This window comes from Pan troglodytes, chromosome 23, assembly GCF_028858775.2.
Source record: "Pan troglodytes isolate AG18354 chromosome 23, NHGRI_mPanTro3-v2.0_pri, whole genome shotgun sequence".
In the NCBI taxonomy this organism is placed as follows: Eukaryota; Metazoa; Chordata; class Mammalia; order Primates; family Hominidae; genus Pan; species Pan troglodytes.
This window is the reverse complement of record NC_086016.1, coordinates 47,670,131-47,697,386: the sequence shown is the minus strand read 5'-3', so window position 1 is coordinate 47,697,386 and position 27,256 is coordinate 47,670,131. Positions and strand designations below refer to the sequence as shown.

At 40.4% G+C, this 27,256-nt stretch overlaps 1 protein-coding gene across 2 annotated transcripts in view; it reads right to left on the bottom strand.

The window, feature by feature from the left end:
• ATXN10 (ataxin 10) overlaps nt 1-27,256 on the bottom strand; it is a 175,272-nt gene that overhangs the window by 139,828 nt on the left and 8,188 nt on the right. For both annotated transcript variants that reach the window (XM_054675394.2, NM_001280473.1), the window contains 4 exon segments: nt 16,916-17,107; nt 13,730-13,812; nt 6,405-6,501; nt 3,937-4,095 (listed from right to left, as the gene is read on the bottom strand). In XM_054675394.2, coding sequence (XP_054531369.1) covers nt 3,937-4,095; nt 6,405-6,501; nt 13,730-13,812; nt 16,916-17,107 — 531 coding nt within the window.

Below are 27,256 nucleotides of genomic sequence, written 5' to 3'. Positions count from 1 at the left end.
CAAAAAGAATGAAATCATATAAAGTGGGTGCTCTGGCCACATGGAATAAAATTAGAAAACCGTAACAAAAGGAAATTTAGAAAATAAACAAATATGTGGAAATTAAACAACAAACTCCCAAATAACCAATAGGTCACAAAGGAAATTAGACTATAATTTGAAATAAATGAAAATAAAAGCACAAACACCAAAATTTACAGAATACTAAATTACGGGATGCTAAAGTAGTTCCTACCAGGAAATTTGTAGATGTAAATGCCTACGTAAAAAAGACAGAAGATCTCATATCAGTAACCTAACCTTCCATCTTGAGAAACTAGAAAAAGAAGAGCAAACCAAACCCAAAGCAAGCAGAAGAAAGAATATAATAAAGATTACAGCAAAAAGAAATGAAATAGAGAATAACTGTAAAGAAAATCAACAAAACCAAAAGTTGGTTCTCTGAAAAGAGCAAAAACTCTAAGAAACCTTTAGCTATAGTGAACAAGAAAAAAGAGAAGACTCAAATTACTAAAATCAGGAATGAAGAGGGGACATTCCTACCAATCTTACATAAATAAAAAAATTCTAAGGGTCTATGAACAATTTGTGCCAACAAATTAGACAGCCTAGACCAGTGGTCCCCAACCTTTTTGGCACCAGGGACTGGTTTCATGAAAGACAATTTTTCCATAGACTGGGTCGGGGGACGGTTTCAGGAAGAAACTGTTCTACTTCAGATCATCAGGCATTAGTTGTAATAGAATTCTCATAAGGAGTGTGAGACCTAGATCCCTCGCATGCGCAGTTCACAACAGGGTTTGTGCTCCTAAGAGAATAGAATGTGGCTGATGATCTGACAAGAAGTGGCGCTCAGGCAGGAATGCTTGCTTGCCTGCTGCTTATCTTGTGCTATGTGTCCCTGTTCCTAACAGGCCATGGACAGGTACCAGTCCACAGGTCGGGGGCTGGAGGACCCCTGGCCTAGACCAAACAGGCAAATTCCTAGAAAGACACAAACTACCAAAACCAACCCAAGAAGACAACAATCTGAATAGACCCGTAACAAGTAGAGGCCGGGCGCGGTGGCTCACGCCTGTAATCCCAGCACTTTCGGAGGCTGAGGCGGGTGGCTCATGAGATTAGGAGTTCAATACCAACCTGGCCAAGATGGTGAAACCCCGTCTCTACTAAAAATACAAAAAAAATTAGCCGGGTGTGGTGGCGGGCACCTGCAATCCCAGCTATTCAGGAGACTGAGGCAGAGAACTGCTTGAACCCAAGAGGCGGAGGTTGCAGTGAGCGGAGATCGCACCACTGCACTCCAGCCTGGGCAACAGAGTGAGACTCCGTCTCAGAAAAAAAAAAACCAAGACCTGTAACAAGTAACAGGTTTGAATTAGTAACCAAAACCCTTACCATGATAAAAAGCCCAAGACCAGATGGCTTCACCAGTGAATTCTACCACATATTTAAAGATGAATACCGATCCTTTACAGTCTTCCAAAAACAAAACAAAACAAGACCTCATTCTGTAAAGTCAGTATTTACCTGATACCAAAATCAGAAAAAGAAATCACAAAAAGAAAAAAAAACTACAAACCAATATGCCTTATGAATATAGATGTAAAAATCCCCAACAAAATATGAACCGAATCCAGCAACATATAAAAAGGATTATACACTATGAACAAGTGGGATTTATCTCAGAAATCCAAAGTTGATTTAAAGTATAAAAATCACTGTTAGACAAAGTATTAAATAGACTAAAAGACAAAGCCATATGACTATCTCAACAGACACAAAATATATTTGATAAAATAGACTTTCATAATAAAAACATTCAACAAGTAAAAGAAAATCAGTAGAAGTAGAAGAAAAGTTTATCATCCTGAGCAAGGGCTTCTAAGAAAACCCCACAGGCAACAGCACACTGAAAGACTGCCCCACTAAGATCTTAAATAAGAAACATATGTCTGCTCTCATCAATTCTACTCAACATTGTATTGGAATTTCCAGTCAGGGAAACTAGGCAAGGAAAAGAAAGAAAAGGCAACCCAACTGGAAAGAAAAAAATATTACCTACTTGCAGATGGCACGGTCCTGTACAGAAAAAATCCTAAGAATCATGTACACAAAAAAATCTACTAAAACTATAAATAAGTTCAGGAAGAAAGATTGCAGGATAGAAGATTAATATACAAAAATCAGTTGTATTTCTACACATTAGCAATGAACAATCCAAAAATGAAAGAATTCCATTTGCAATACCATCAAAAAGAATAAAATACTTAGAATAAATTGAACCAACGACACCCAAAACTCATAGACTAAAAACTACAAAACATAACTGACGAAAATTTAAAAGGCCTAAATAAATAGATGAATATCCTCTATTCATGGATTGGAGCACTTAATCTAGGTAAGATGGCAATATTCCCCCAAGTTGGTCTACAGATTCATGCAATTCTTATCAAAATTCCAGCTGTTTTTTTTTTTAACAAATTGAAAAGTTGATCCTAAAATTAATATGGAAACAGAAGGGACCCAGGACAACAAAACTGAAAAAGAACAAAGTTGGAAAACTCACACTTCCTGATTTCAAAATTTACTATAAAATTACGGTAATCAAGACACTGTAGTACTGGCAAAGAGAGAAAATGGACTGGAAAAAAAAAAAAAGCACTGAACAGAGCCTCAGGGACTTACAAAACAACAACAGAAGACTAACACTTGTATCTTCAGAGTCTAGGGGAACAGCTCCACATAGTGCCCTGGTGACCTTGGATGTATCCATATATACCATGCATGCCAGAGCTTGAACAGCGGCTAATCTGAGTCTTGCCTGCTGAATAGCTTGTGATCCTCCTGGAACCCGAGATGGGAGGGGCCTGAGGCTTCTGAGGCTGTATCCTTTTTGCGCTTCTGTCTCCTAGGGGAGGCTGTCATGAGACAGGTTCTAATGAGTTTGGTGCTAATGAGGTACAGAGCTTTCTGCCTTGCCCCTCTTAGCATATAAAGCCTCTTTAAACAGTCAAGAAGGCCTCCTCAGGAATGGGATATCTCACAATTCACATCCTAATCATCCAGGTCTTTGTGGTGTCTGGGACAAGGATCAGGAGGAGCTGGCCCCTTTGGCTTCTTTTCTCTGTCTATATAAGTAACAAACTGTCTAAACCTAAAAGTAGATTGTTGTAACTTCTATTATTTTCACAGTCCCATCAGTTGAGCCACAGCCTTGGCCCTGCCTTGGACTGTGTGTGCGCCTAAAACATGGAGTCCCAGAAGAAGTGGAGAGAGAACAAGGGCCTGAAAAAAAGTATTCAAACAAATAACAGCGAAAATTTTCCAAATTAACTTCCCCAATTTGGCAAAAGACATAAATCTATTGATTCAAGAAGTTGAGGAAACCCCAAAAAGAGTAAACCCAAAGAAATCCATGCCAATACCATAATTAACCTCTGAAAAGACAAAGAAAAATCTTAAAAGCAATCACAGAGAAATAACACATTATGTATGAAGGGTGGCAGTACATTATGTATCGGGGGGCAATTTGAATGGCAGTCACTATCTCATCTGCACAGATGCTTACAAGGCTGACACCAACCTCTGATCTAATGAACTAGCTACTGCAGCCACAACAGTCTTATCTGTGCACTCCAAAGGTGCCTGGGCATTTCACACTGTTTTTTCACACACCAAGAATGTCTTTCCCGCTCCTCACCACCTTAAAGAATTCTCTTTGTCCTTAAAGGCTCAATTCAAGCCTCACTTTATTCACCTCATTCACAAGTTCTCTAGATTCTGCTCAAAATCTTCTCTAATTCTCTCAACACATGTTAAGTTTTAACTTATCGTTCAATTATCACAATGTCCAAATTTTTACTTAAAACCTCTGCAAGGAAAGTGATCTGTCAGGATGCCCCAAAGCAATCAAATTTCTAGCAAGATACTTACGGCCATTCTGATTCAGGATGTTTTTGGTAAGCATCTATGACATCAATTGCAATATTGAGGTTTTCCTCCAGTTCTTTCATTCTTTCATGATTAAGGGATGTAAACAAAATCATTGAAGAGTAGGCAACAATTTTTTTGTCCGGATGATTTAAGCAAGACCTTCCAAACAAGGAAATGAGATTGTTAGCCCAATTTAGTAACATGATAAAACACAAAAATAACAGTAATACCATTACCAAATTCACTACATGCTAATACTTTTGAGGATTTAGAATTATAGCACTTTAAAATAAGTAGATTATTTACTGTAAAAATAGTAAATATAAACTTAGTCACAATAAAAAGTATCCAAAATATTAAAGTTGAAGTTGACATAGAACTCAGAAGGCAAAAAGCAAATAACTTACCATTAGAGAAAAAGATTAAAATGATTACATTTATAAAACATTAAAATGTTCATTCTTGTTAGAAAGAAAAAATCAACAGGTACAAAATGATACCTCAATGACTGCTGGCACTGCTTTAATAGTCCTTAGGGACAAGATGCCTACAGAAGAGATGGTATAGTGGGGCAAGAAATAGAATTTGGAGTCAGGAGCCTCACTATAACTCCTAGCTCCTCTAGCTATCAGCAGGTGACCTGGGGAAGGTCACTGACATATTGATTGTCAATTATATCATGGGTTATGCAATATGGCAGGATTTTTTTTCATTTAAACTTCATAATACTCTTCTGAAGGAGGTATTATTCATATATTTCAGATAAAGAATTTGTTAGCTTCACTTGGCCAATAGCACAAAGCCAGCACCTGACAAAACTGGACTTCAAATTTGGTTATATCTGTCCCATAAATGCATAAAAAGTGAAGGCAAAGAACCTCTCTTAATGTGTTTTCTGGTATAAAAAATAAAATACAATAACAAAACCTTCTCTATTTCACAGGGTTTTTAATGACGATCAAATGAGATCATCTAAAAGCAACATGTAAACTGTTAAGACTTCTCTGACTGTCCTACACTTAAGCCTCTCCCTTGTTTTTCTATTACACCCTGGATTTGCCCTAATTACCTTAGTTCTTACATCACAACGTATGTGCCTGTTCCTTTACTTCCCCAATCAAAGAATGAAATCCTCCAGGAATAACGAATATATAAGTTACCACCACATTCTAATCATCTATCCCAAAACCTGGCAGATATTAGGTATCCAAAATGTTTTAAGGGAATGAATTCTCAAAAATAAGCAATGTCTATTTCTGTAGCTTGAATTTCGTAATTCTCTTCTGCCACCTAAGCTCAAATATCATTAATATATGCAACATTAATATATATACACCTTCAACTCTTAATTATTTGCAGGAATTTGAGAAATTCCATGAGCTACAGGTGAATTAGAGTTTATCCCATCTTAACGCTATACTTCACAGAGGAGCCCAGGAAAGCTGTACAACAAGGAAGGGCATCACGGAATTTAAGCAGCACAGTATTTACAATGAGCATAGATAGGCTTTGGATCCAGATGGCAGCAATGGGTTTACACTCTACCTCTGCCATTTACCAGTGATGAGCTTCAGGTCTCTCATCTGTCCAAATGGGGAGACAGTAACACTTACTCTGCAGGCTATTGTGAGAACAGAAAAAATATACGGATAATGCCCAGTTCAGGGTATGTACACAACAGCTGCTACCCTGCTGTGCTGCTTATACTGTTGCAACCATCAAAGTCACCCCATTCATTGGCACCAAAGCCTAGATTCGAAGCCAGGTCTCCCACTCCCAGACTGTGCCTTTCCTACTAGGTATACTGACTCTATTCCCTGCTCACCTTTTACCTCAATGCTCAATTTCTTATGAACAGAGCTGGTTTTTAAGAAGTAGAATCACCAGAAAAAGTACCAGGATCCAATCGAGACAAATGGAATGGTTACCCACATCTTACACTATAAATGGACTGGTTACTCACTTCTTACATGGATAAACTGATTGTTTATCCACATCTTCTTCTTATCTTCCAAAACATACAGCATTGTGCTCAGCATATCAGTATTCAATACATAAACAAATTTAATTCATTGCCCATACTTTGATGTTCTATTTTAATTGTTTCTTATAAATTTCAGTGTCCTTAACAATATTACTTACTTTATCCATGACTTTATTTTTGTAAAAGTAAACTGATATACAATCAAGGGCACAAATCTTAAGTGTACATACAGCTCAATGAACAAAGTTGGGATATGTATACATCCATGTAACCACCACCAAGGTCAAGATATAGATGAACACTTCCAGGACCCAGGTGTTTCCCTAGTGCCCTCTCCCAGCTGGTACCCACCCACCAAGAACAACTACTATCCTGAACTCTATTACAGTGGGATACTTTTTCCTGTTTTCGAACTTTATATAAAATGGAAAAATATAACCACAATCTTCTCACAAGTTAGAAAAATGCTTATCAATATACTCACAAAAACAGTTCTGGGAAAGCATGCACCCAAACAATAGACTGGGAATCTTCATTCCGTGAGGCAATGTTGCCTAAAAACTGCAGGCCACAGCGAAAAGCTAAGAATATACAAAAGTTATAAATAAATAAATAAATGATTAAACACAATAAATAAATGCATCTTAAGAAATATTCTCCATGTTATTAAACAGAAAGTTTCTGCTTGCTTCTTTTAAAAATTAAAGTCTGTCTCCACAAGTTCACTTTGGGAATAACATGAATATGCCATGGCTGGGAGCGGCGGCTCACGCCTGTAATCCCAGCACTTTGGGAGGCTGAGGCGGGTGGATCACTTGAGGCCAGGAGTTCAAGACCAGCCTGGCCAATATGTCAAAACCCCATCTCTACTAAAAGTAAAAAAAATTACTTGGGAGGCTGAGGCATGAGAATTGCTTGAACCTGGGAGGCAGAGGTTGCAGTGGGCCAAGATCATGCCACTGCACTCCAGCCTGGGAGACAGAGTGAGACTCTGTCTCAAAAAAAAAAAAAAAAAAAAAAATTAATATGCCTTACCAAAACAATATACTCTACATACAAAATTAATTAACTTATTGCCTGGGTGCAGTGGCTCACACCCGTAATCCCAGCACTCTGGGAAGACAAGGGGGGTGCAGATCACCTGAGGTCAGGAGTTCGAGACCAGCCTGGCCAACGTGATGAAACCCCGTCGCTACTGAAAATACAAAAATTAGCCAGGCGTGGTGGAAGGCGTCTGTAATCCCAGCTACTTAGGAGGCTGAGGCAGGGACAATTGTTTGAACCCAGGAGGTGGAGGTTCCAGTGAGCCAAGATTGAGCCACTGCATCCAGCCTGGGAGACAGACCCAGACTCTATCTCAAAAAAAAAAAAAAAAAAAAAAAAAGGAAAGAAAAAGAAAAAAAAAGATTTCTACTGAATATTTTAGAATATTAACACTCAGATCTGTATAAAACTGAACATGCAAAAAGCCAACAGTATAGGTTGATCTGAAAACCAACTGATCCAACAACTCATCAGGCACGTAAGATTAATGCTCAGGATCAGAACACAATTCTGAAAAGGAAAAGGCTTAAAGATGTCCCAGACACAAGAAAAGAAAACTCCAGACAGGTACAAATGACAGTTTACTTTACCAAACAGCTTATCAACTGATCTTTATGTAAATACTGCAAATGTTATGAAGACCCTCAAAAATCCCAACATTATTTTTACAGAGTAAGAAACAATAAAGGCCAAAAACAACACCAATAACTCAATTAAAATAACTCATGCTTGTGTTTACATAAAATTTGATGGGCATAATATATTCGTCATACCACTGCAATTATTCCCTGAAAATAATACTCTAAATATTATTTTGACAATGTAATTACAGTTCTTACCTCAAGTGTGGTAACAAAAAACTGGCACACATACCCTGCTAAAAAATCTACCTAGAATAAAGTTCTCACAGAGAAAGAGTCAAAAAAGTACAGGCGCTTTGTTAGGAACCAGAATACTTTTTAAAAGATTACTTGTATTAGGTTTGAACTAACACACCATAACATTTTTTCTAAGTTTCACTGTTGAATCCGAATTTCATTGCTGAATTCCAACTAAAATTCGGTCATTTCACTAGCTGCCATTTTCAAGGTGATGAGAAATATTACTTCCTTTCCATTTTCCTTCTTGCCTCAATAATATCCTTCCAATAATATCTGTGGCTAAACACAAGCTATCTACTAAATAGGAACACAACTGAAAAATTAAATAAGACCTGAATAAATAGAGAGATGTTCCATATTCATGAACTTGAAAACTCAATAGTGTTAAGATGGCAATTCTTCCCAAATTGATCTATAGATTCAATATTATCCCAAGTATCTACAATGTACAGAAAACCTTTACAACTCTACAAGAAATAGACACAAACAGCCCAATTAAAAACTGGACAAAGGACTCAAATAGACATTTCTCCAAAGAAGATTTACAAACGGCCAATAAGTACGTGATCATTTAGGAAATGCAAATCAAAACCACAATGAAGTACCCCCACTTCACACCCACCAGGATGACTACAACACAGAAAGAAAGAGTCAGCAAGGATGCAAGAAATGGGAACATTCGTACGGTGTTGGTGAAAAGTCATATGATTCAGCTGCTATGGAAAAGTCTGACAGCTCCTCAAATGGTAAGCAGAGTTACCATATGACCCAGCAATTCTACTCCTAGGTATACACCCAAAAGAATTAAAAACAGATAAACAATTGGATGTACCAGCATGTTCACAACAGCATGACTCATGATAGCCAAAAGGTGGAAACAACCTAAATGTCCAACAAACAATGAATGGATAAACAAAATGTGATATATCAACACAATGGAGTATTATTCCACCATAAAGAGGAACGAAGTAATGATACACACTACAAGGTGGATGAACCTTAAAAACATTATGCTAAAGGCCAGGAGCGGTGGCTCACGCCTGTAATCCCAACACTTTGGGAGGCCGAGGCGGGCGGATCACAAGGTCAGGAGATCGAGACCATCCTGGCTAACACGGTGAAACCCCGTCTCTACTAAAAATACAAAAAATTAGCTGGGCGTGGTGGCGGGTGCCTGTAGTCCCAGCTATGCAGGAGGCTGAGGCAGGAGAATGGCATGAACCCCAGGGGGCGGAGCCTGCAGTGAGCCGAGATCGCCCCACTGCACTCCAGCCTGGGCGACAGCGAGACTCCGTCTCAAAAAAATAAATAAATAAATAAAAACATTATGCTAAGTGAAAGGAGTAAGACACCAAAGGTCACATAATTAATTCTATGATTCCATTTATATGAAATATCCAGAGTAGGTAGATCTACAGAGACAGAATGCTAAATAGTGGTTGCCAGGGGCTACAGGGAGGCGGAAAGAGAGCAACTGCTCAATGAAAACAGGGTATCCTTTTAGGGTGATTTTTAGGCCGGACGCAGTGGCTCACGCCTGTAATTCCAGCACTTTCGGAGGCCGAGGTGGGTGGTTCACCTGAAGTCAGGAGTTCGAGACCAGCCTGGCCAATGTGGTGAAACTCCATCTCTACTAAAAATACAAAAATTAGCCAGGCGTGGTGGTGGGTGCCTGTAATCCCAACTACTCAAGAGGCTGAGGCAGGAGAATTGCTTGAACCTGGGAGGCGGAGACTGTAGTGAGCCGAGATTGTGCCACTGCACTCCAGCATGGGCAACGAGAGCAAACTCCGTCTCAAAAAAAAAAATTTTTTTTTTAATTAGGTAGAGATGGTAGTTGCACAATACTGTGGATGTACTAAATGCCACTCGATTGTTCACTTTAAAATAGTTAACAATATGTGAATCTCACATCAATAAAAAATAATTAAACTCATACAAATGCAACTACCTAAATTAAGAACAACATTTAATAGAGCTAACATGTAACAGGTCTGTAAGAATCTGCCCTCTCTGCCTAGTGAATATAAGTGAATAGCCAAGCTAACAACCAAATAATCAATTTACTCCTCAATGACAAACTGGTTCATAAAAGTAGTTTCAGATATCTGCTCCGTTAATTTTTTTCTTAGGTCATCTACCTGCTTCAGTGAAAAGTAATCCTGTGAAGGATGAAATAATCTTTTACCATATATTGTAAAAACTAAATACATCTTTTGTAGCACATTTGGGATAGAGCAGAAAAACGAGATACTGGACTGACGGGGACATGGAGTCAAAAGAAGATATTTTTAAATGAAAAATGGGAGGGCATATTACATGCTGATGAAAATGATGGAGTAAAGAGGAAAAAAACAGAGGCTGCCTGAGAGCAAGGGGATAATTTGAGGAGAAAAGCTTCTGCGTGGGCAAGTGGCGATGAAATCCAGCACATGGTGGAGGGGCTGGCTCCACTCTAATAGTTATTTAATCACAGCATTTGTACAGCACTTCCCCTTTGCTTCTTTATTTAGGATATATCATTAAAAGAGAAACCTCCTTCCGCCCACCACAGCGCAGCAGCTCTGGAGCGCCACACTGCCTGCCCCATCAGGATCAGCAATTATAAAACACAGTACATTCTCAACTTTCTTTCTCAATTACTATACCACACAGAGACCTCAAAATAGCTGCCCTCCCAAGTGACACTGTGAAACACGGACTTTACTGCTAATTTATAATTCCCCAATTTTGAGTACTGATGCTTCCCTTTTATTATAAAACGGAGCTACAGAAGTATCTTTAAATATATAATATCGTAAAAACATTTCACAACTAAATCCTACATCCTTTCCATTTCTTGAGATTATTTTAAAAACTGATGCTCAAAAAAACATGGTGATGCACTTTGTCTGTAAATTCTTAAGGGAAGTAATTAATTTTTAATTACCATTTCCTAAAGGAATACTTCAAAATCAAATAGCAAGATCCAAGAATTTTTAGCAAACTGAGTTTAAAATGAAAACACTAGGAAATCACAGAAATTAAACCAAACCAGGCAGTGCTCTAACACGCTAATTTAGCCTATTTCACCTGTGAAAAAAGACCATCACCTCTAGTTCTTGTCTATCTACCAAGAGATGCACACATATTAACATCAATAGAAATATGCCTCGTGGCCAGGTGCGGTGGTTCACGCCTGTAATCCCAGCACTTTGAGAGGCCGAGGTGGGTGGATTATGAGGTCAGGAGTTCAAGACCTGCCTGGCCAAGGTGAAACCCCATCTCTAATAAAAAAATACAAAAAATCAGCCAAGTGCGGTGGCAGGCGCCTGTAATCCCAGCTACTCGGGAGGCTGAGGCAGGAGAATCGCTTGAACCCGGCGGGAAGGCGGTGGTTGCAGCGAGCCAATATTGCACCACTGCACTCCAGCCTGGGCGACAGAGTAAGACTCCATCTCAAAAAAAAAAAAGAAATATGCCTCATGTTATATGCAAAGTACAGGCATTAAAACTGTATATAAAACAATTTGTAAGTCAAATAATATTTTAAATGCAACTGGAGACTTCTCATTTAAAGGTTATATTCATTGAATTATAAGGTAAAGACGTTATTACAACGACAAATTTTTTTTTTTTTTTTTTTTGAGATGGAGTCTCGCTCTGTCGCCCAGGCTGGAGTTCAGTCGCGGCAATCTCAGCTCACTGCAAGCTCCGCCTCCTGGGTGCATGCCATTCTCCTGCCTCAGCCTCCCGAGTAGCTGGGACTACAGGTGCCCACCACCATGCCCAGCTAATTTTTTGTATTTTTACTAGAGACGGGGTTTCACCGTGTTAGCCAGGTAGATCTCCTGACCTCGTGATCCGCCCGCTTCAGCCTCCCAAAGTGCTGGGATTACAGGCGTGAGCCACTGCGCCCAGCCAACAATAAAATTTAACCTATAATTTAGTACATCTAACTTATCCACCTGGAAATTTACATTAAAATTTTCTGGGGTTTTTTTGTTTTGTTTTGTTTTTTTGAGACAGAGTCTTGCTCTGTCACCCAGGCTGGAGTGCAGCGGCGTGATCTCAGCTCACTGCAACTTCCACCTCCCAGGCTCAAGCAATCTTCCTACCTCAGCCTCCAAGTAGCTGCGACTACAGGCGTGTGCCACCATGCCCGGTTCTTTTTTTTTCTTTTTTTTTTTTGAGACAGAATTTCACTCTTGTCACCCAGGCTGGAGTGCAATGGCACGATCTCGGCTCACTACAACCTCCACCTCCTGGGTTCAATCAACTCTCCTGCCTCAGCCTCCTGAGTAGCTGGGATCACAAGCATGCGCCATCACACCCAGCTAATTTTTGTATTTTTAGTAGAGAGGGGGTTTCACCATGTTGGCCAGGCTGGTCTTGAACTCCTGACCTCAAATGATCCGCCCGCCTCAGCCTCCCAAAGTGCTGGGATTACAGGCTTGAGCCACTGCACCCAGCCTTCGTATTTTTTTGGAAACGGGATTTCACCATGTTGCCCAGGCTGGTCTCAAACACCTGAGCTCAAGCAATCTGTCCACCTTGGCCTCTCCAAGTGCTAGGATTACAGGCATGAGCCACGGCACCCAGCCTACATTAAGATTTTTTTATCAAATAATTTAGGTTTACCCATAAAGTATTTCAATTCCTGGCACAAAGAGATCATAAATTAAAAATCTACGTTTTTTTTAAACATTATGTTAAGATAATAACCACTGTCCAAAGGAAAGATGTTGATGCTAGAAGAACAAAGACCAAAACCATTCTACTAATGAGTCTAAAGAAGTGTGGTGTTTCTCTTAATCCCAAGTCAACAACCGTTAACAATCAGAGCTAAGTTCCATTTTCATCACACTAGATACCTGACTTAGACACTTAACATGTGGCTCCTCTCAACGGAATGTGAGTTCTCTAAGGACAGACACTTTTTGTCTGTTTTGGTCACTGTTTCAATCACACCCAAAACCTGGACCAGGGCCTGTCACATTCATAAATATTAAAAGATGGTCTATTAGTCTTACCACAGACTGAATGGCTTAAACAACAGACATTTATTTTTACACAGTTCTGGTGGCTGGAGGTCCAAGATCAAGGTGTCGAGAGGGCTGATTTCTTCTGAGGTCTCACTCCTTGGCCTGTGGATGGTCATCTTCTCCCTGTGTCTTCACATGGTCTCTACTCTGAGCATGGCCATGTCCTAATTTCCTCTTCCTATAAGGATACCAGTCATATACCCTCATTTTACCTTAATTACCTCTTTAAAGATCCTATCTCCAAATTCAGTCACATTCTGGGTACTGGGGGTTAGGACCATGCTATGATCTGAATACCTGTGCCCCTCCGAAATTCCTATGCTGAAATCTAATCCCCAACATGCTAGTATAAGATGGGGCCTTTGGGAAGTGACTAGGTCATGATGGTGGAGCCCTCGTGAATGGGATTAGTGCCCTTATAAAAGGGGCCCAGAGAGCTTGTTTATGCCTTCTGCCTTCCACCTTCCACCACAGGAGAACAAAGCAAGAGGCACCATCTATGAAGACGAGAGCAGCCCCCGCAAAACACCCAATCTGCTGGTACCTTAATCTTGGACTTTCCAGCCTCCAGAACTGTAAGCAATACATTTCTGTTGTTTATAAACTACCCAGCCTAAGGCATTTTGTTACAGCAACTGGAACAGACAGACTTCAACGTACAAATGTGAAAGGAACAAAATTCAGCCATTCAGGAAGCGAAGTTGCTACAACTTTATAATTATTTAATATTTCACTATTAAAGTTTCCCTATCTCATGAAATACAGAACATGTGTTTCAATGAATGATGTTAATACTCAAAGTACTGGTTTTGAACCCTTTATAAAGATAAAAATAATCCATGAATTATATTGCATGCTACCTGTCAACAGAGATTCCTGTTCCACTCGCAGTTCACGAAACAGAAGAATCAAATCAACAGCAACACCAATCGTATCCAAGTTCCTGGGTTTTTTAAAAAAGACAAAATTAGACATGTTCATTCATTCATATATTGTCTATGGCTGTTTTTGCACTACAATGGGAGAGCTGAGAAATCTGACAGAGATTACAAAGCCTAAATTATTTATTATCTGGCTCTTTACAGGAAAAATATAGCAACCCTAGCAGTAGAGGTTATATTTACATGCAGAGCTAACTGCTTCCAACAGCTTTCTTTGAGTACTTCCTGAAGTTTCCCATGACTCAGATTCTTTGCTTTATTGTATTATACCCCATTCCATGCATTCTTAGCAAAAACAGTCCCAGTCCACACAAAGTGCAAAAGATGTAAAAAGATCTAGGCTTTAATAGCATCACACCTTTTGATGAACTCTTTCTTTAACGACTTAAAGTAAAACATCAGAAAAATATGTACTAGTTGCAATCTGAATCTTGACTGGCTCAGAAATACTGGCCTTAGTTAAGCTTGGCCACAAAGTCTTTACTAGAATCTTTGTAGTATTTCTAACTAGAAAATTCTTTTCTGAAAATTGCTGCCCTAAATGGTTGAAATTTTCCTTTAAAAATCAACAGTGAATAATAATACAATCCTAGAAGGGAAGAGGCAGAAAAATTAACACCCTTAAATGTTCATTTTCATTTCCACCCAACCATAAGTTGCATGCAATAAAAAGATATTATCACAAACAGCACAGCCCTTGCTTTGCTGGCCCTACCAAAAGACCACCGATAACTTACTTGTCATAGTATTTATTTTTGTAATGTTTGAATTTTTATAGTTTGCATATATTACTCAAAAAAGAAAATAAAAATTGACTGCTTTGAAAGAAAGTATTAACATAAACTTGTGTTGTACATTCATTCCTGAGGCAGAGGCAGAAGCATTTAATGTTTACTGAGCACACAATGTGCATTAGGTATTTACATAAGTAATCTTATTTACACCCCATAACCAGCCTGTTTGGAAGACATTGCTTACCTAGTTTTACAGAGGACAAAACTGATACTCAGGAAGACCAAGTCACCCGTCCAGGGTCAAGATGGAGCAGTCATCCACAACAAGACCAGTGTGTAAGGCTCAGGACAGCAAGGGTAGACTGCATTTTTTTTTTTGAGACACAGTCTCACTCTGTTGCCCAGGCTGAAGTGCAGTAGCCCAACCTTGGCTTACTGCAACCTCCGCCTTCCCCGTTCAAGTGATTCTCCTGCCTCAGCCTCCAGAGTAGCTGGGACTACAGGTGTGTGCCACCACACCCAGCTGATTTTTTATTTTTAGTAGAGACAGGGTTTCACCATGCTGGCCAGGCTGGTCTCGAACTCCTGACCTCATGATTCACCCGCCTCGGCCTCCCAAAGTGTTGGGATTACAGGCGTGAGCCACCGCGCCTGGCCCAGACTGCTTTTGAGCTTAAGCTCAGAACAGTAAGGGCAGACTGCTTGTTAAGCTTAAGCTTTAGAGTCAGATGTCTGGATATGGAGAGAATGTTCCCAGCCTCTCTCACTTAACAAGTGACTCTCAGACAAGTTATTTAACCTCTCCAAGTTACAGTTTCGTCTTTTGTAAAAATGAAAAAATTTCTTGAGTTTGTTCTAAGAATTAAAGAAGATACTGCAAGCAAAGCCCTTGGGACAAAGCCCAATGCCGAAGGCAGGCTCAACGAATGCTCGCTCCCTTCCCCACCAAGATTAGCCAAGCACAAAGGTGTATCTGCCAGCCACAGTCAAAAGTTAGTTCTACGGCTCTCCTTTCCTTCCCCATCACACTAGAGCACCTTTTGACTGGAAAAGGACAAAAGAAACTAGCCTTCTGGCCAGATGCTTCTAGCATATAACTAGTTATGTTTTAGAATGTTGACTATTATTATCAAGATTATTGTTGTTTCTATCCATTTATCCTCAAATGGATGGCAGGTTTGGTTTAGTATTGAAGTTACACGACTCACTTTTTACCCTCTCTCCTTTGATCTTAAAAATCTCATTAATCATATCAAAGCCTCAGGTATATGTGTCTAACCGAAAGGAGTCCCTCAAATGGCTTCTGGACCAGCCCAAGCTTACCCGTCACAGTGGTGACAGGGAAGCCTGGAGGCTCTGTCTACATCCAAGTCCAGGAAAGAAAGTGAGCATCCTGTTTGTGGCTTCTGACTTCAAGTAAAAATTTTTAATAAAAAGCAGGTTCCATAAAATCAAAGAAGAAAGATGCTGTGTTCTGGGAGGAGACGGTAATATGTAAAAGCAAAGAAGAGCACTGGACAGCTCGCCTGCTCATGTTTTAACTACTTTTAAAAATGTGCGCATCATAAAATAGGTGGAAGCAGAGCTTGGAACTTTACACGATCTTTAAGAAAGACAGGTCATCTTGTAAATTTACAAAATATGCTTCTTGTTCAAACACAAGAGTAACAAATTAAAACATTAAAAGTAATTAAAACATTTACAACCTGAGGTCAAGAACTGCATATAAACTTAGGCAGGTAAAATCTAGGAACAAAGACTCAAAATCAGCTTCAAAACACTATGAAGAACCAAACACCTCAAAACATGTGATAAAAACAAACAAGAAATCTAACCCCTAATGTTAAACACACTCCATTATTTTATACACTAGTCAGAGAGACTCCAATGGCGAGGCCTGTAGAGGGCCTCTCCCCGCAGATGTAAAGGGCAATCCTGCAATAACAGTGGGTGATACTATCATGCCAGAACAACTTTTTTTTTTTTTTTTTTTTTCCCTGAGACAGGGTCTCACAATGTGGCCCAGCCTGCAGCAATGGCACCATCTCAGATTACTGCAACCTCTGCCTCTCCCCAGCCCAAGCAATCCTCCCACCTCAGTCTCCTGAGCAGCTGGGACTACAGGTGCGCACCACCATGTCCAGCTAATTTTTTGTATTTTTTTTGTAGAGACAGGGTCTCACCATGTTGCCCAGGCCGGTCTTGAACTCCTGGACTCAAGCAATCCTCCTGCCTCAGCCTCCCAAAATGCTGGGATTACAGGCATGAGCCACCTTACCCAGCCCAAAACAACTTCTAACAGATAAACCAAATGACAAAACCAGCATGCACATTTACAAAGAAACAGAATCCAAGGTACGTGTGTAACTACCTGATTGAATTCTGGTTCACAGAACACTCTATGCAAGCATTGCGAAGACACCTGAAGCATTCTGTTATTAACTGCAGACTGGAAGCCAGGTTTTCCACTTGGGATGGATCTCTGCAGGCAAGCTCAACAGCATGAGAAGATTTCTTTAGGATATCCAGAACTCTTTGGAAGATAGTCCTGGGTGCTGTTTCTCTGAAAAAGGATAAAATTATCACGAATCAGAAAAAAAAGATTATGATTTCCAAATGTCCTGTTCAGAAAACTGCTTTTATCTACTATTGTGGGGAGGTACGCTAGGTTTATCTGCTTTAGCTCCTTAATTTACAACACCAAATAAAAGATCTACACATATTGAGCACTTACTATGCACCAGACACTGTTCTTGTCACTTCTCATGTATTATCTCAGTCTTTGCAATAGCCTTATGAGGCCAACACTGTCCTCTCCATTTACAGATAAGGTAAGTGAAGTAGAGATGGTAACTTGCACAAATCACTCAGCCAGTAACTGGCAGAGCCACAAGGCCAAGTGAAGCACTCTGGCCTGAGCACTTCCACTACCCATGACAACCCAAATCCCAGTTCCAGTGACTGCTCATGCTTATGGATCTACCCTGAATCAGAACAGAGTATCTTTATTTAATGTTCTAGACAGAGAATATAGTCTGGTCCTCTGTCACCCAATATGTAGCTAAGTTCAGTTATAAGAAACAATATTCCTGTAGGACAAGGATACTATCTACTCTGTAGACACAGTGAGGCTGACAACACACACACCAAACTTCTACAGTCAACTACACAGATGGGAGAGAAAGGAGAGAGGGAGAATGTAAAGTGTGCCTGTTCTTCCACCAAGAATGTATGCCCAGGGAGAAAGATGAACCTGTGGCTGTACCCTCTGGGCATCTCAGTCTCTGCGTGCCTCATGCCAGGAGTACTGCCTGCACTGGCTATCATTCCAGAGCTCTGAAGATAAGAATTTTTTGTGCAACATGGCACCTAAATGCAAGCCAACTTCCTCATTCCATAAATCCCCTAAAGAAACAGCAAATCTCTTTTAACGTTAGAAGGAAAGTTGCCACATTGGACAATTTAAGAGATTCTATAAATGCCAAATGATTCAGACCATACGAATTTTCTCCTTCTGCTCTCGCTGTAGATTCACAGTGCCCTACCTTTCACCCTTGGATTGAGCCAGACCAGCAGGGCGCCACATGTTCGTTCAGAACTCCGGACACTGAGCTGCCCAGGTTACAGAGCTGCTCAGTTGCTGCAGAAGACACCTATGGAGGCCCCTTTTCCGGGGGCAGAGGAAACACTTCTTTCCTTGAACTTCAGTACCATGGCTTCTTATACACCAAGTGATGTGTGTTTTTATCTTACGAACAGACAATAGAACTCACATTATTTATTATATTTTCTCTCTGTCGGGGCCTTTCTTAAGTCTGGAGTCAAATTTATGACCCAAACAACATGAATCCTTACTTTTTCTATCTGGCTTTTCCACTATCCCTAATTTCCCCCCTTATCTTTTTCTCGTATTTATTTTTTAAGGTATCTCAAACTTGGTTTTGAAAGAGGCAGAGTATAAATTAATTAAAAACTGGGAAACTGCACATAAAATAATCTGTCTATGTCTCCCCCAGTCAGCCCTGAGTGTAAATAATGAAACTTTGACTCAGTGTCTCGGCAACTGAGTGACCAAATTAAGAAATGAAAATTCAAGGGTACAGCACTAATCTTGCCTCAATCAACTGTATGAAACAAGTACATAAGCCATTTTTTAGTGACAGCATTGCCGTAAGAAGAATAGAAGAATACTCACTAACACTCTTTTTTTTGAGACGGAGTTTTGCTCTGTCGCCCAGGCTGGAGTTGCAGTGGCACAATCTTGGCTCACTGCAACCTCTGCCTCCTGGGTTCAAGCAATTCTTCTGCCTCAGCCTCCCGAGTAGCTGGGACTACAGGCACACGCCACCACGCCCAGCTAATTTTTGTATTTTTAGTAGAGACAGGGTTTCACCATGTTAGCCAGGCTGGTCTCGAACTCCCGATCTCGTGATCTGCCTACCTCGGCCTCCCAAAGTGCTGGGATTACAGGTGTGAGCCACTGCACCTGGCCGATTCACTAACATTCTTAAGGTAGCTTTAAGGAGTACCAAATATATTGTAGACACTCATCAGCTAAGAAAATACCCAGGAGTTTAAAACACTATGAAGAATGCTAAGGCTGATCACAATTTCTAGGACAAAGAACAAAACTAATCACCTCTATTTGCCCCATCTGCATGAAGTTTTGAAGCCATTTATTATTTAATGCTATACTCAAGTAAAAGTAGAGCTCTGCAACTTGAATAAGCTTCAATAACGCCTCTCTTTTCCTACTGAGATGACTAAGAATGTGTATTTACAGCTGTAAGAAAGCAGCGAGAATTATTTCTTTCACCTGATCCTTTGCCGTCTGCCTCTTACATGGGAACCACCTTTCCCCCGTGAATGGTCTTCCCTGAAGTCATTCCTTGCAATCGTAACATCTGTTTTACTCAAAATTGGTATCTAGCACAGCAAAAGCTTTGGAATCAAACTATGGTACAGACTAAACAAGACAGAAGAAAAGCAATATTCTTAAAGAAAACGGGAAAAATGATATCCCGACCATAGAATAAATACTAAGTTCATGAACTATGTTGTGAATAATTCCCAATGCTACATGGTAATTTGTTATATATGCACCATGCCCTTATAATAATTTTAACCAAATGAAAAGCATTTAACTGAGCTAAGGCCAACCAAAACATTCCTGAAATCCAAATAACTATTAATAGCGACTAAAGAGTAATCATGACAGCATCTATTTGGCACACAATAATTCGCGTTTGCAGTATAAAGAAAAAATAATGTGGAGCTGTGATCACTGTCATATGCTCTCCCCAGGTTGTAAACCATGGATTCCTGAAAACCCCCGATTTCACCAATCTTCTGTCTTTGCTCAAACATATCTCACCACCAGAAGAAAGTCCTCTCCAAATCTCCCAATCCTCTGCCTGGGAGAAACTTACATCTCCTTTTTTTTTTTTTTTTTTGAGATGGAGTCTTGCTCTGTTGCCCAGGCTGGAGTGCAGTAGCGCGACCTCAGCTCACTGCAACCTCCGCCTCCTGGGTTCAAGTGATTCTTCTGCCTCAGCCTCCTGAGTAGCTGGGACTACATGCGCATGCCACCAGGCCTGGCTAATTTTTTTGTATTTTAGTAGAGACAGGGTTTCACCATTTTGGTCAGGCTGGTCTCGGTCTCCTGACCTCGTGATCTGCCCGCCTCAGCCTCCCAGAGTGTTGGGATTACACGCGTGAGCCACTGCGCCTGGCCTGCATCTCCTTTTAAACCTTTGGGAAACTCAGACCTGGAGAAACTCCTCCACTTTTCCAGACAAACAGACTCCCTCTATGCCGCCCTGGAGCTCTGTTCATAAGACTGGAATAACTTGTCCACATCAGATAAGATTTACGTAACCTATCTCCCCAGCTAGACTGTTAAGTCCTTGAAAAATGGAGACTATCTTATTCTTTTCTATATCTCTAGGGCCCAGAATTGGTACCCATTAATTGAATTTGTTCAAGTTTTAAACAGTGATGAGACTGTTCGCACACTCAAAAGTGGCCCCTGACTGCATCACAGCCTTGCTATGTAATCCAAGCACTTACAGAGCTTGTGCTCAGAGCCAGGAATCAGGCCTGACATAGGCAGTGAAATCAGTACTCTTTGAGTCAGCAAAAGAAAGGGGAAAGTGAGGCATCAGCTCAACCCTCCCTTTCCCATTAAGAAATCCATATAATCTCTACTCAGAAACTTAAAAACGTGTCAGATTTTAAGATGTGAATATCATATAGATATTTTATGACTGCTATTAAGCAAACATCGAATTTCTCCTTTCCCATTAAATGATACAGTGGATAAGCTTGAGGGTCTGGGAGGAGTTATAACCCAATTAACTGTATTTTAAATTTCTTAAGAGCAAAGAACATGTTTTAGATGTGTTTCCTTTTATAAATGGTGTCAGTAAAACTCTTCCTCTAGAGTCATATAATAAATATCTATAGCTTCTATTCACCATATTTTTATACAATATAATATGTCAACAACTTTCATCAGATGAGGACAAAGAAGCTTTTATTCAGTAACAGTAAATACTATGAAAGCATTTAACTCTTCTATACATCTTTACCTTCTCTACAGCCTTGAAAGAAAACTATTTGGCATTACAGATCCAGAATAGTCCTAGTATACTCTTGTCTGCAGAATCTACGTTCACTGTCAAGACAATGCAGCTAAATATGTGTAACGATTAACGACAATGAAATAGTAAAGATCAATCACTCCAATATTACAAAAGTTATTAATAATAACTGCTGTCATTTCTGCTTTAACCAAACTAACAAAAAATGTACAGCGACTTTAAACAGCTTAGCTACTTCATTCACAGAAGGCGGAAAGTACTTACAAGGACAATTAAAATTCAACCGTTAGACATTCCTATTAGAAAGGAATGCATACCCTGAAGACAATGTATAAATGAAATGTTACATTACAGAACCAAAAAAATCCTTTGAATTATACAAAAGGTAGAATTTCATTTCCCTCAAGTTTGAACAGATCTGTAGGGTTTAATCTTGGCAAGTCCCGTTTGAGTAAAATTAAAGAAAACTACCTGTGATTATCTGTAACAGGTTAGATAGGTCTAATATACTGTATGCATACACATTTTACAACTAAGACCTTCATACTTGTTAAAAGATTTATCCTAATACCTCAGATTTACTTAAAAACTGGCATATGTGGTTTAGAGTAGTTTAACAACTGCCAGTGAGAAAAACTATTAAAATCCACACAAGTTCACAGATTAAAACAACAATCACTGGTTGTTATTTAAAACCATAATCTTGCTGATTTGACTGGGCAGGATGGAACAAAAACAGAAAATAAAAACATCTGTATCTCCTGCCACAAACAGCCTAGGGTAAAATTTTGAAATCTGCGCAGAACTCAAAACTTCTTTTCACACTCTTCTCTCCTCTTCTGTCACATCCAGGATTCTGAAGCCATCCTGACAACCCAGACCAATCCATTTTGCAGGGTCACAAACTTTTTCTGTAAAGGGTCAGAGAGTGAATATTTCCAGCTCTGATGGCCAAACAGCCTCTGTCACACTCTCAACTCCCCCAGTGCACAAACGCAGCCACAGGAAACACCTAAACAAGTGAACATGGCTGAGCTCTAATGAAACTGTTTGTGGAAACTAAAATTTAAATTCATATAATTTTCATGTGTCATGAAATTTTATTATCTCCCCAACCATTTAAAAACGTAAAAAACCATTCTTAACTCATGGGTCATAAAAAAAACAGGTAGTGGACCAGATCTGGCCATGGTCTGGCAACCCCTGCTTTAAAGGGCTCCAAACATACCAGTCCTCTCCCCACTCCCCAAAAACCACACACTTCCTCTTTCCCACTGTCCTCATCACATTCAAAATTCATCTTTCATCAGAACAAACGCACTGTGCTAAATGAAAGGAACTAAGGCGGCCAGGCGCAGTGGTTCATATGCCTATAATTCCAGTGCTTTGAGAGGCAGAAGCCAGGAGAGTTCAAGACCTGCCTAACATAGCAAGACCCTATCACTACAAAAAAAAAAAAACTTGTTTTAATTAGCTGGTCTTGATGGTTTGTGCCTCGTAGTCCCAGCTACTTGGGAGCCTGATGCAGAAGGACTGCTTGAACCCAGGAGTTCAAGGCTATGGTGAGCTATGATCACAACACTGCACTCAGGCCTGGGTGACACAGCGAGACCTTGTCTCTAAGAAAACATGAAAAGAAAAGAAAATGAAAGAAAGAGAAGCTAAGAAAAGGTGAAATTAGCACAGAGGCAGAAAGTCAACCACTGGAAAAGACAGCCCAAGAGCAGAACTGTGTACACATGGTAACTTGATAAATGGCATCTATCAATAGCATTAAAGACCTGGGGAAGATGGACTGTGCTCGAAGAGGTGCTGTAACAACTGTTAATCTAGAAGGAAAAAAACTGAATTGGATCCTTACTTACACTACCCAAAAAGTAACTCCAGGTAGATTTAGGAATTATATGGAAGACAAAATTGCAAGGCTTTGGAAGAAAATATAAGGAGAATGTCTTTATATGCTTAGAGAAAGATTTTGTATATAAGATATTATTTAAACCTTATTTTAAAAGTAGTATTTAAGCACAGATCCAAAGAAGGTGAGGGAGCCAACTATGCATCTTGCTGGGAGAAGAGCTTGGACTAGAGGCAAAGGCATACAGAGCACGTCACAGGGAAGTCAGGGCTGGCTTCAATGAACCCCAGTGAGAAAAGAGAAGTGCGACTCAGAGAGAGAAGACGGAGCCACCCTGCACAGGCACAGTAGGCCACGGAAGGACGCTGGCTTTTATCCTGATGTGAAGCCATGGAAGGTTCTTTTTTTCGTTTTGTTTTTGAGACAGAGTTTTGCTCTGTTGCCCAGGCTGGAGTGCAGAGGCAGGATCTCAGCTCACTGCAACCCCCGCCTCCCAGGTTCAAGCAATTCTCATGCCTCAGCCTCCCAAGTAGGTAGAATTTCAGGCATGTGCCACCATGCCCAATAAATTTTTGTATTTTTAGTAGAGATGGGGTTTCACCATGTTGGCCAGGCTGGTCTCAAACTCCTGGCCTCAGGTGATCCACCTGCCTTGGCCTCCCAAAGTGCTGGGATGACAGGCGTGAGCCACCGTGCCCGGCCCATGGAAGGTTCTGAGCAGAGGGGTGACATCATCTGACTTACATGTTAAAAGGATCTCTTTGGCTGCTTTTGTAAAGAATCAATCTTAAAGGGAGAAAGAGAAGACAGCAGGAGACCAGTTAGGGGGCTGTTTTTGGAGCAGAGGGAAAGCAGCAGATACGGTAAATAGAAATCAAATTCTGGATATTTTAAAGATAGAGCCAATAGGACTTGATGATGGATTCTTATGAGGGTGTCTAAAAAAGGGGAGTGAAGGATGACATCAAAACTTTAGCCTGAGCCATAAATTGAAAGATGTATTTATTGTTTACAGAAACAAGAGTACTCTGAGGATATCTGGTGGATGAGAGGATCAGTAGAAATACAAGTAGAATGTGAAGTAGTCAGGTGAATAAACAAGTCTAGCATTCAGGAGAAAAATCTAGCTAAGCCAGGTGCAGTGGCTCATGCCTGTAATCCCAGCACTTTGGGAGGCCAAGGTGGGTGGATCACCTGAGGCCAGGAGTTCAAGACCAGACTGGGCAACATGGTAAGACCCTGTCTCTACAAAAAAATTTTAAAAAATAGCCGGGTGTGGTGGTGGATGCCTGTAGTCTCAGCTACAAGGGAAGCTGGGGTGGAAGAACTGCTTATGTCTGGGAGGTCAAGGCTGCAGATCGTGCCCCTGCACTCCAGCCTGGGTGACAGAGCGAGACCCTGTCTCAAAAAAAAAACAAAAAAGTCCAGCTAAAGAAAAATGTTAGTCACCAGCAAACGGAAGTTATTAAAGCCACAAGATTGAGTGAGAATACTCTGAAAGTAAATATAGGCAAAAAAGAGAAGAGGTCTGAGGACTGAGTTCTGAGATCCGGGAAGGATTATCACTCAGGGAAATGGAGGCAGAGATTTTTCTTAGTATGGGAAAAATTACAGCAGATCTGTAAACTGATGAGTGCAATCCAATAGAAAGGGTAAAACTGATGATTTTTAAGGGGGGAGAGAAGAAGACTGCTGGAGCAATGTGTGCAAAAGGCAATGGAATTTAGTGCAAACTTAAGGGGAGCTCATATTCAGAGCAAGATCGCTCATCCACAGACCAGAAGCAAAGGCAGGCTACGGGCACAGATACAAGTAGGTGGGCAGAGAGGGTGATGAGAGTTCCTGGAAATTATCTTCTAGTTGCTCCTATTTTCAGAGAGCTGAGAGTGAGGATGAGGGAGATGGGATGGAGGTTTGAAGAGAGTGGAGCATGAAATACCTGACTCGGGGAGCAGGAGAGTCAAGGGACCAGGGCAAACAGCGGGACTGACAGGTAGCATTAAGGGCCACGTTAGTTAGTGATCAGCAAGTTAAAGTGAGAGCAGTCTGCACGGCTGTATGTTTTTCTCTAGCCTTGTTCAGCTATTTGGGTACTGTCGCAAAGGAAACAAGTTGGATTTGACCAGAGCTGGAGTTTTACCAGGCAAACATAACAAAGTTTAGAGAGGAGGCAGTGGAGTTGAGGAGGTACATTAAAAAATGCTCTTATTACTCATCCATGGATCTAAGCCAGATCAAGATGGGAATGTGAACATTAAGAAGGGGAATGAAAAACAAAAGCGGTAGTAAATAGGAAATAGGGTCAAAAGACTGTAGGTCCTGGTGAGGTTAAAGACTTGATGAAGCAAGGGCCCTAAAGAGAAGATAAAACAGGGATTGGGACTCGAGATTGTGGGGAAGGCAGCTACAGTTATGGATAAAGTCTAAGTAAGGTATGGCAATGTGTGTCTGAGATGGGATGGAGCTCAAGCTCACTAAGGGAGAGAAAGTCAAAGAAATTCCAGGTCAGGATAATGAAAGGAAAATCTATATAAACAATGAAATAACGAAGATTTAAGACAGGAGAAGAAATAGAGTGAAAAGTGAGCCAGGGCTAAACTCTTCAAGGAATGAGGCAGACTGACCCAAAGGTCTCTTTTAACCACAAAAGTGATTAAACAAGGGATACTCTGATGTCATGAGATTAAAAGTTGGAGTGGTCTATGGAGGAAAAAGGTCTGAAAGCAGCAATGACAATCAAGGAGAACTACCACACCTTTGAGCCAAGCATTGTACTGAGTGCAGGAGAGAAAACAGCCTCCCACTTTCAAGAACCCTGGGAAAGGCATGTCCTCAGAGCCATATTTCATTTAGATCAAGAAGATGAATGGATGTTTACAGAAGTTCAGGATACAGGGAATTTTGCTGAGGGCATAGAGAAGGATCTTAAGAACTGGGGAGTCAGAAGAGGATTCATGTAAAAAACCTTAAAGGGTTCCAGGAACAGTGGCTCACACCTGTAATCCCAATACTATGGGAGGCTGAGGCAGGAGGATCGCTTGAGCCCAGGAGTTCAAGACCAGCCTGGGAAACATAGTGAGAGCTAATCTCTACCAAAAAAAAAAAAAAAAATTAATTAGCGGGGCATGGTGGCGCTGTGATGGCACCACTGCACTCCAGCCTAGGTGACACAGTGAGACCCTATCTCAAAAAAACAAAAAAGCCTTAAAGGGATGACAGTTCAGAGAGTAAGAGAAAACCTAGGAGTTTCTCATATAACTTAGAAAATCTGTGTGAATTTCTAGCAAAAACCCTGCTGCAATTTTATTATGAATGGCATTGAATCCACAGGTCAATTTGGGAGGTATTGATGTCTTTGTTATTGAGGTTTACTATAATACAATGGTATATCTTACCACTTAAGTCTTTTTAAATGTCTTTTGATAGTTTTATAATATTCTCATTGATGATGATGATGACAATGACACCAACAACGAAAACGCTAACACTTAAACTGTGTCTATTAGGTGCCAGACACTGTTCTAAGCAGTACACAAACTCCTCAATAGCTATAATGAAAGAGCATCCCCCACTTATGGATCATCTCGTTAACTCTAATAACTTCTCTAAGCTTGTGGCCATCACAGGGCCCAGCTCGCCCTACTGGTAGTCCCACAGTTCCTTTGCTTTTGAGTGTCATTGCCCACAGTCCAGTGACCAAGCCCTTGGGTCCAGTGACCACTACAAAAGACTGGAAGAATGAAAGAGCTGAGAAACTCTGCTCTGAGGGTACTGGTGGTCACAATCCTAACCTTATTTATTTCGATTGGTTTTATTTATTTCGGCTGGCTCAAACTCTTTCCTGTCTACTTCATGCATTTAAGATAATTGAATGTATGAGGTGGCTCACACTGACCACTTCTGTATTTTGAAGCTGAGTCAGAACACCTTACCAAACAATTCCATGTAGCATTCCAGCTCATGGCATAGGTAAAAATAAAGGAAATTGCCAGCACACTCTAAAATATGCTTTTTATAGTGTAACTTAATTGATGTTCTCTCTCAACAAAGTTGAGCTGAATCATGGTTGAGTCAAAACGCCATATGGCGTCCTTAGCCAAGCTGATGACTTGTGTGGGTTTTTGTTTTTTGGGTTTTTGTGTGTTTTGGTGTAGTTAAAGACACTTGCTGCCCAGAGGCTCAGTAATGTCCGGGGAAAATCCATGTGCGTGTGTATACACAGATGGATAGGTTTATTTTTTACCTCTGTGGTATG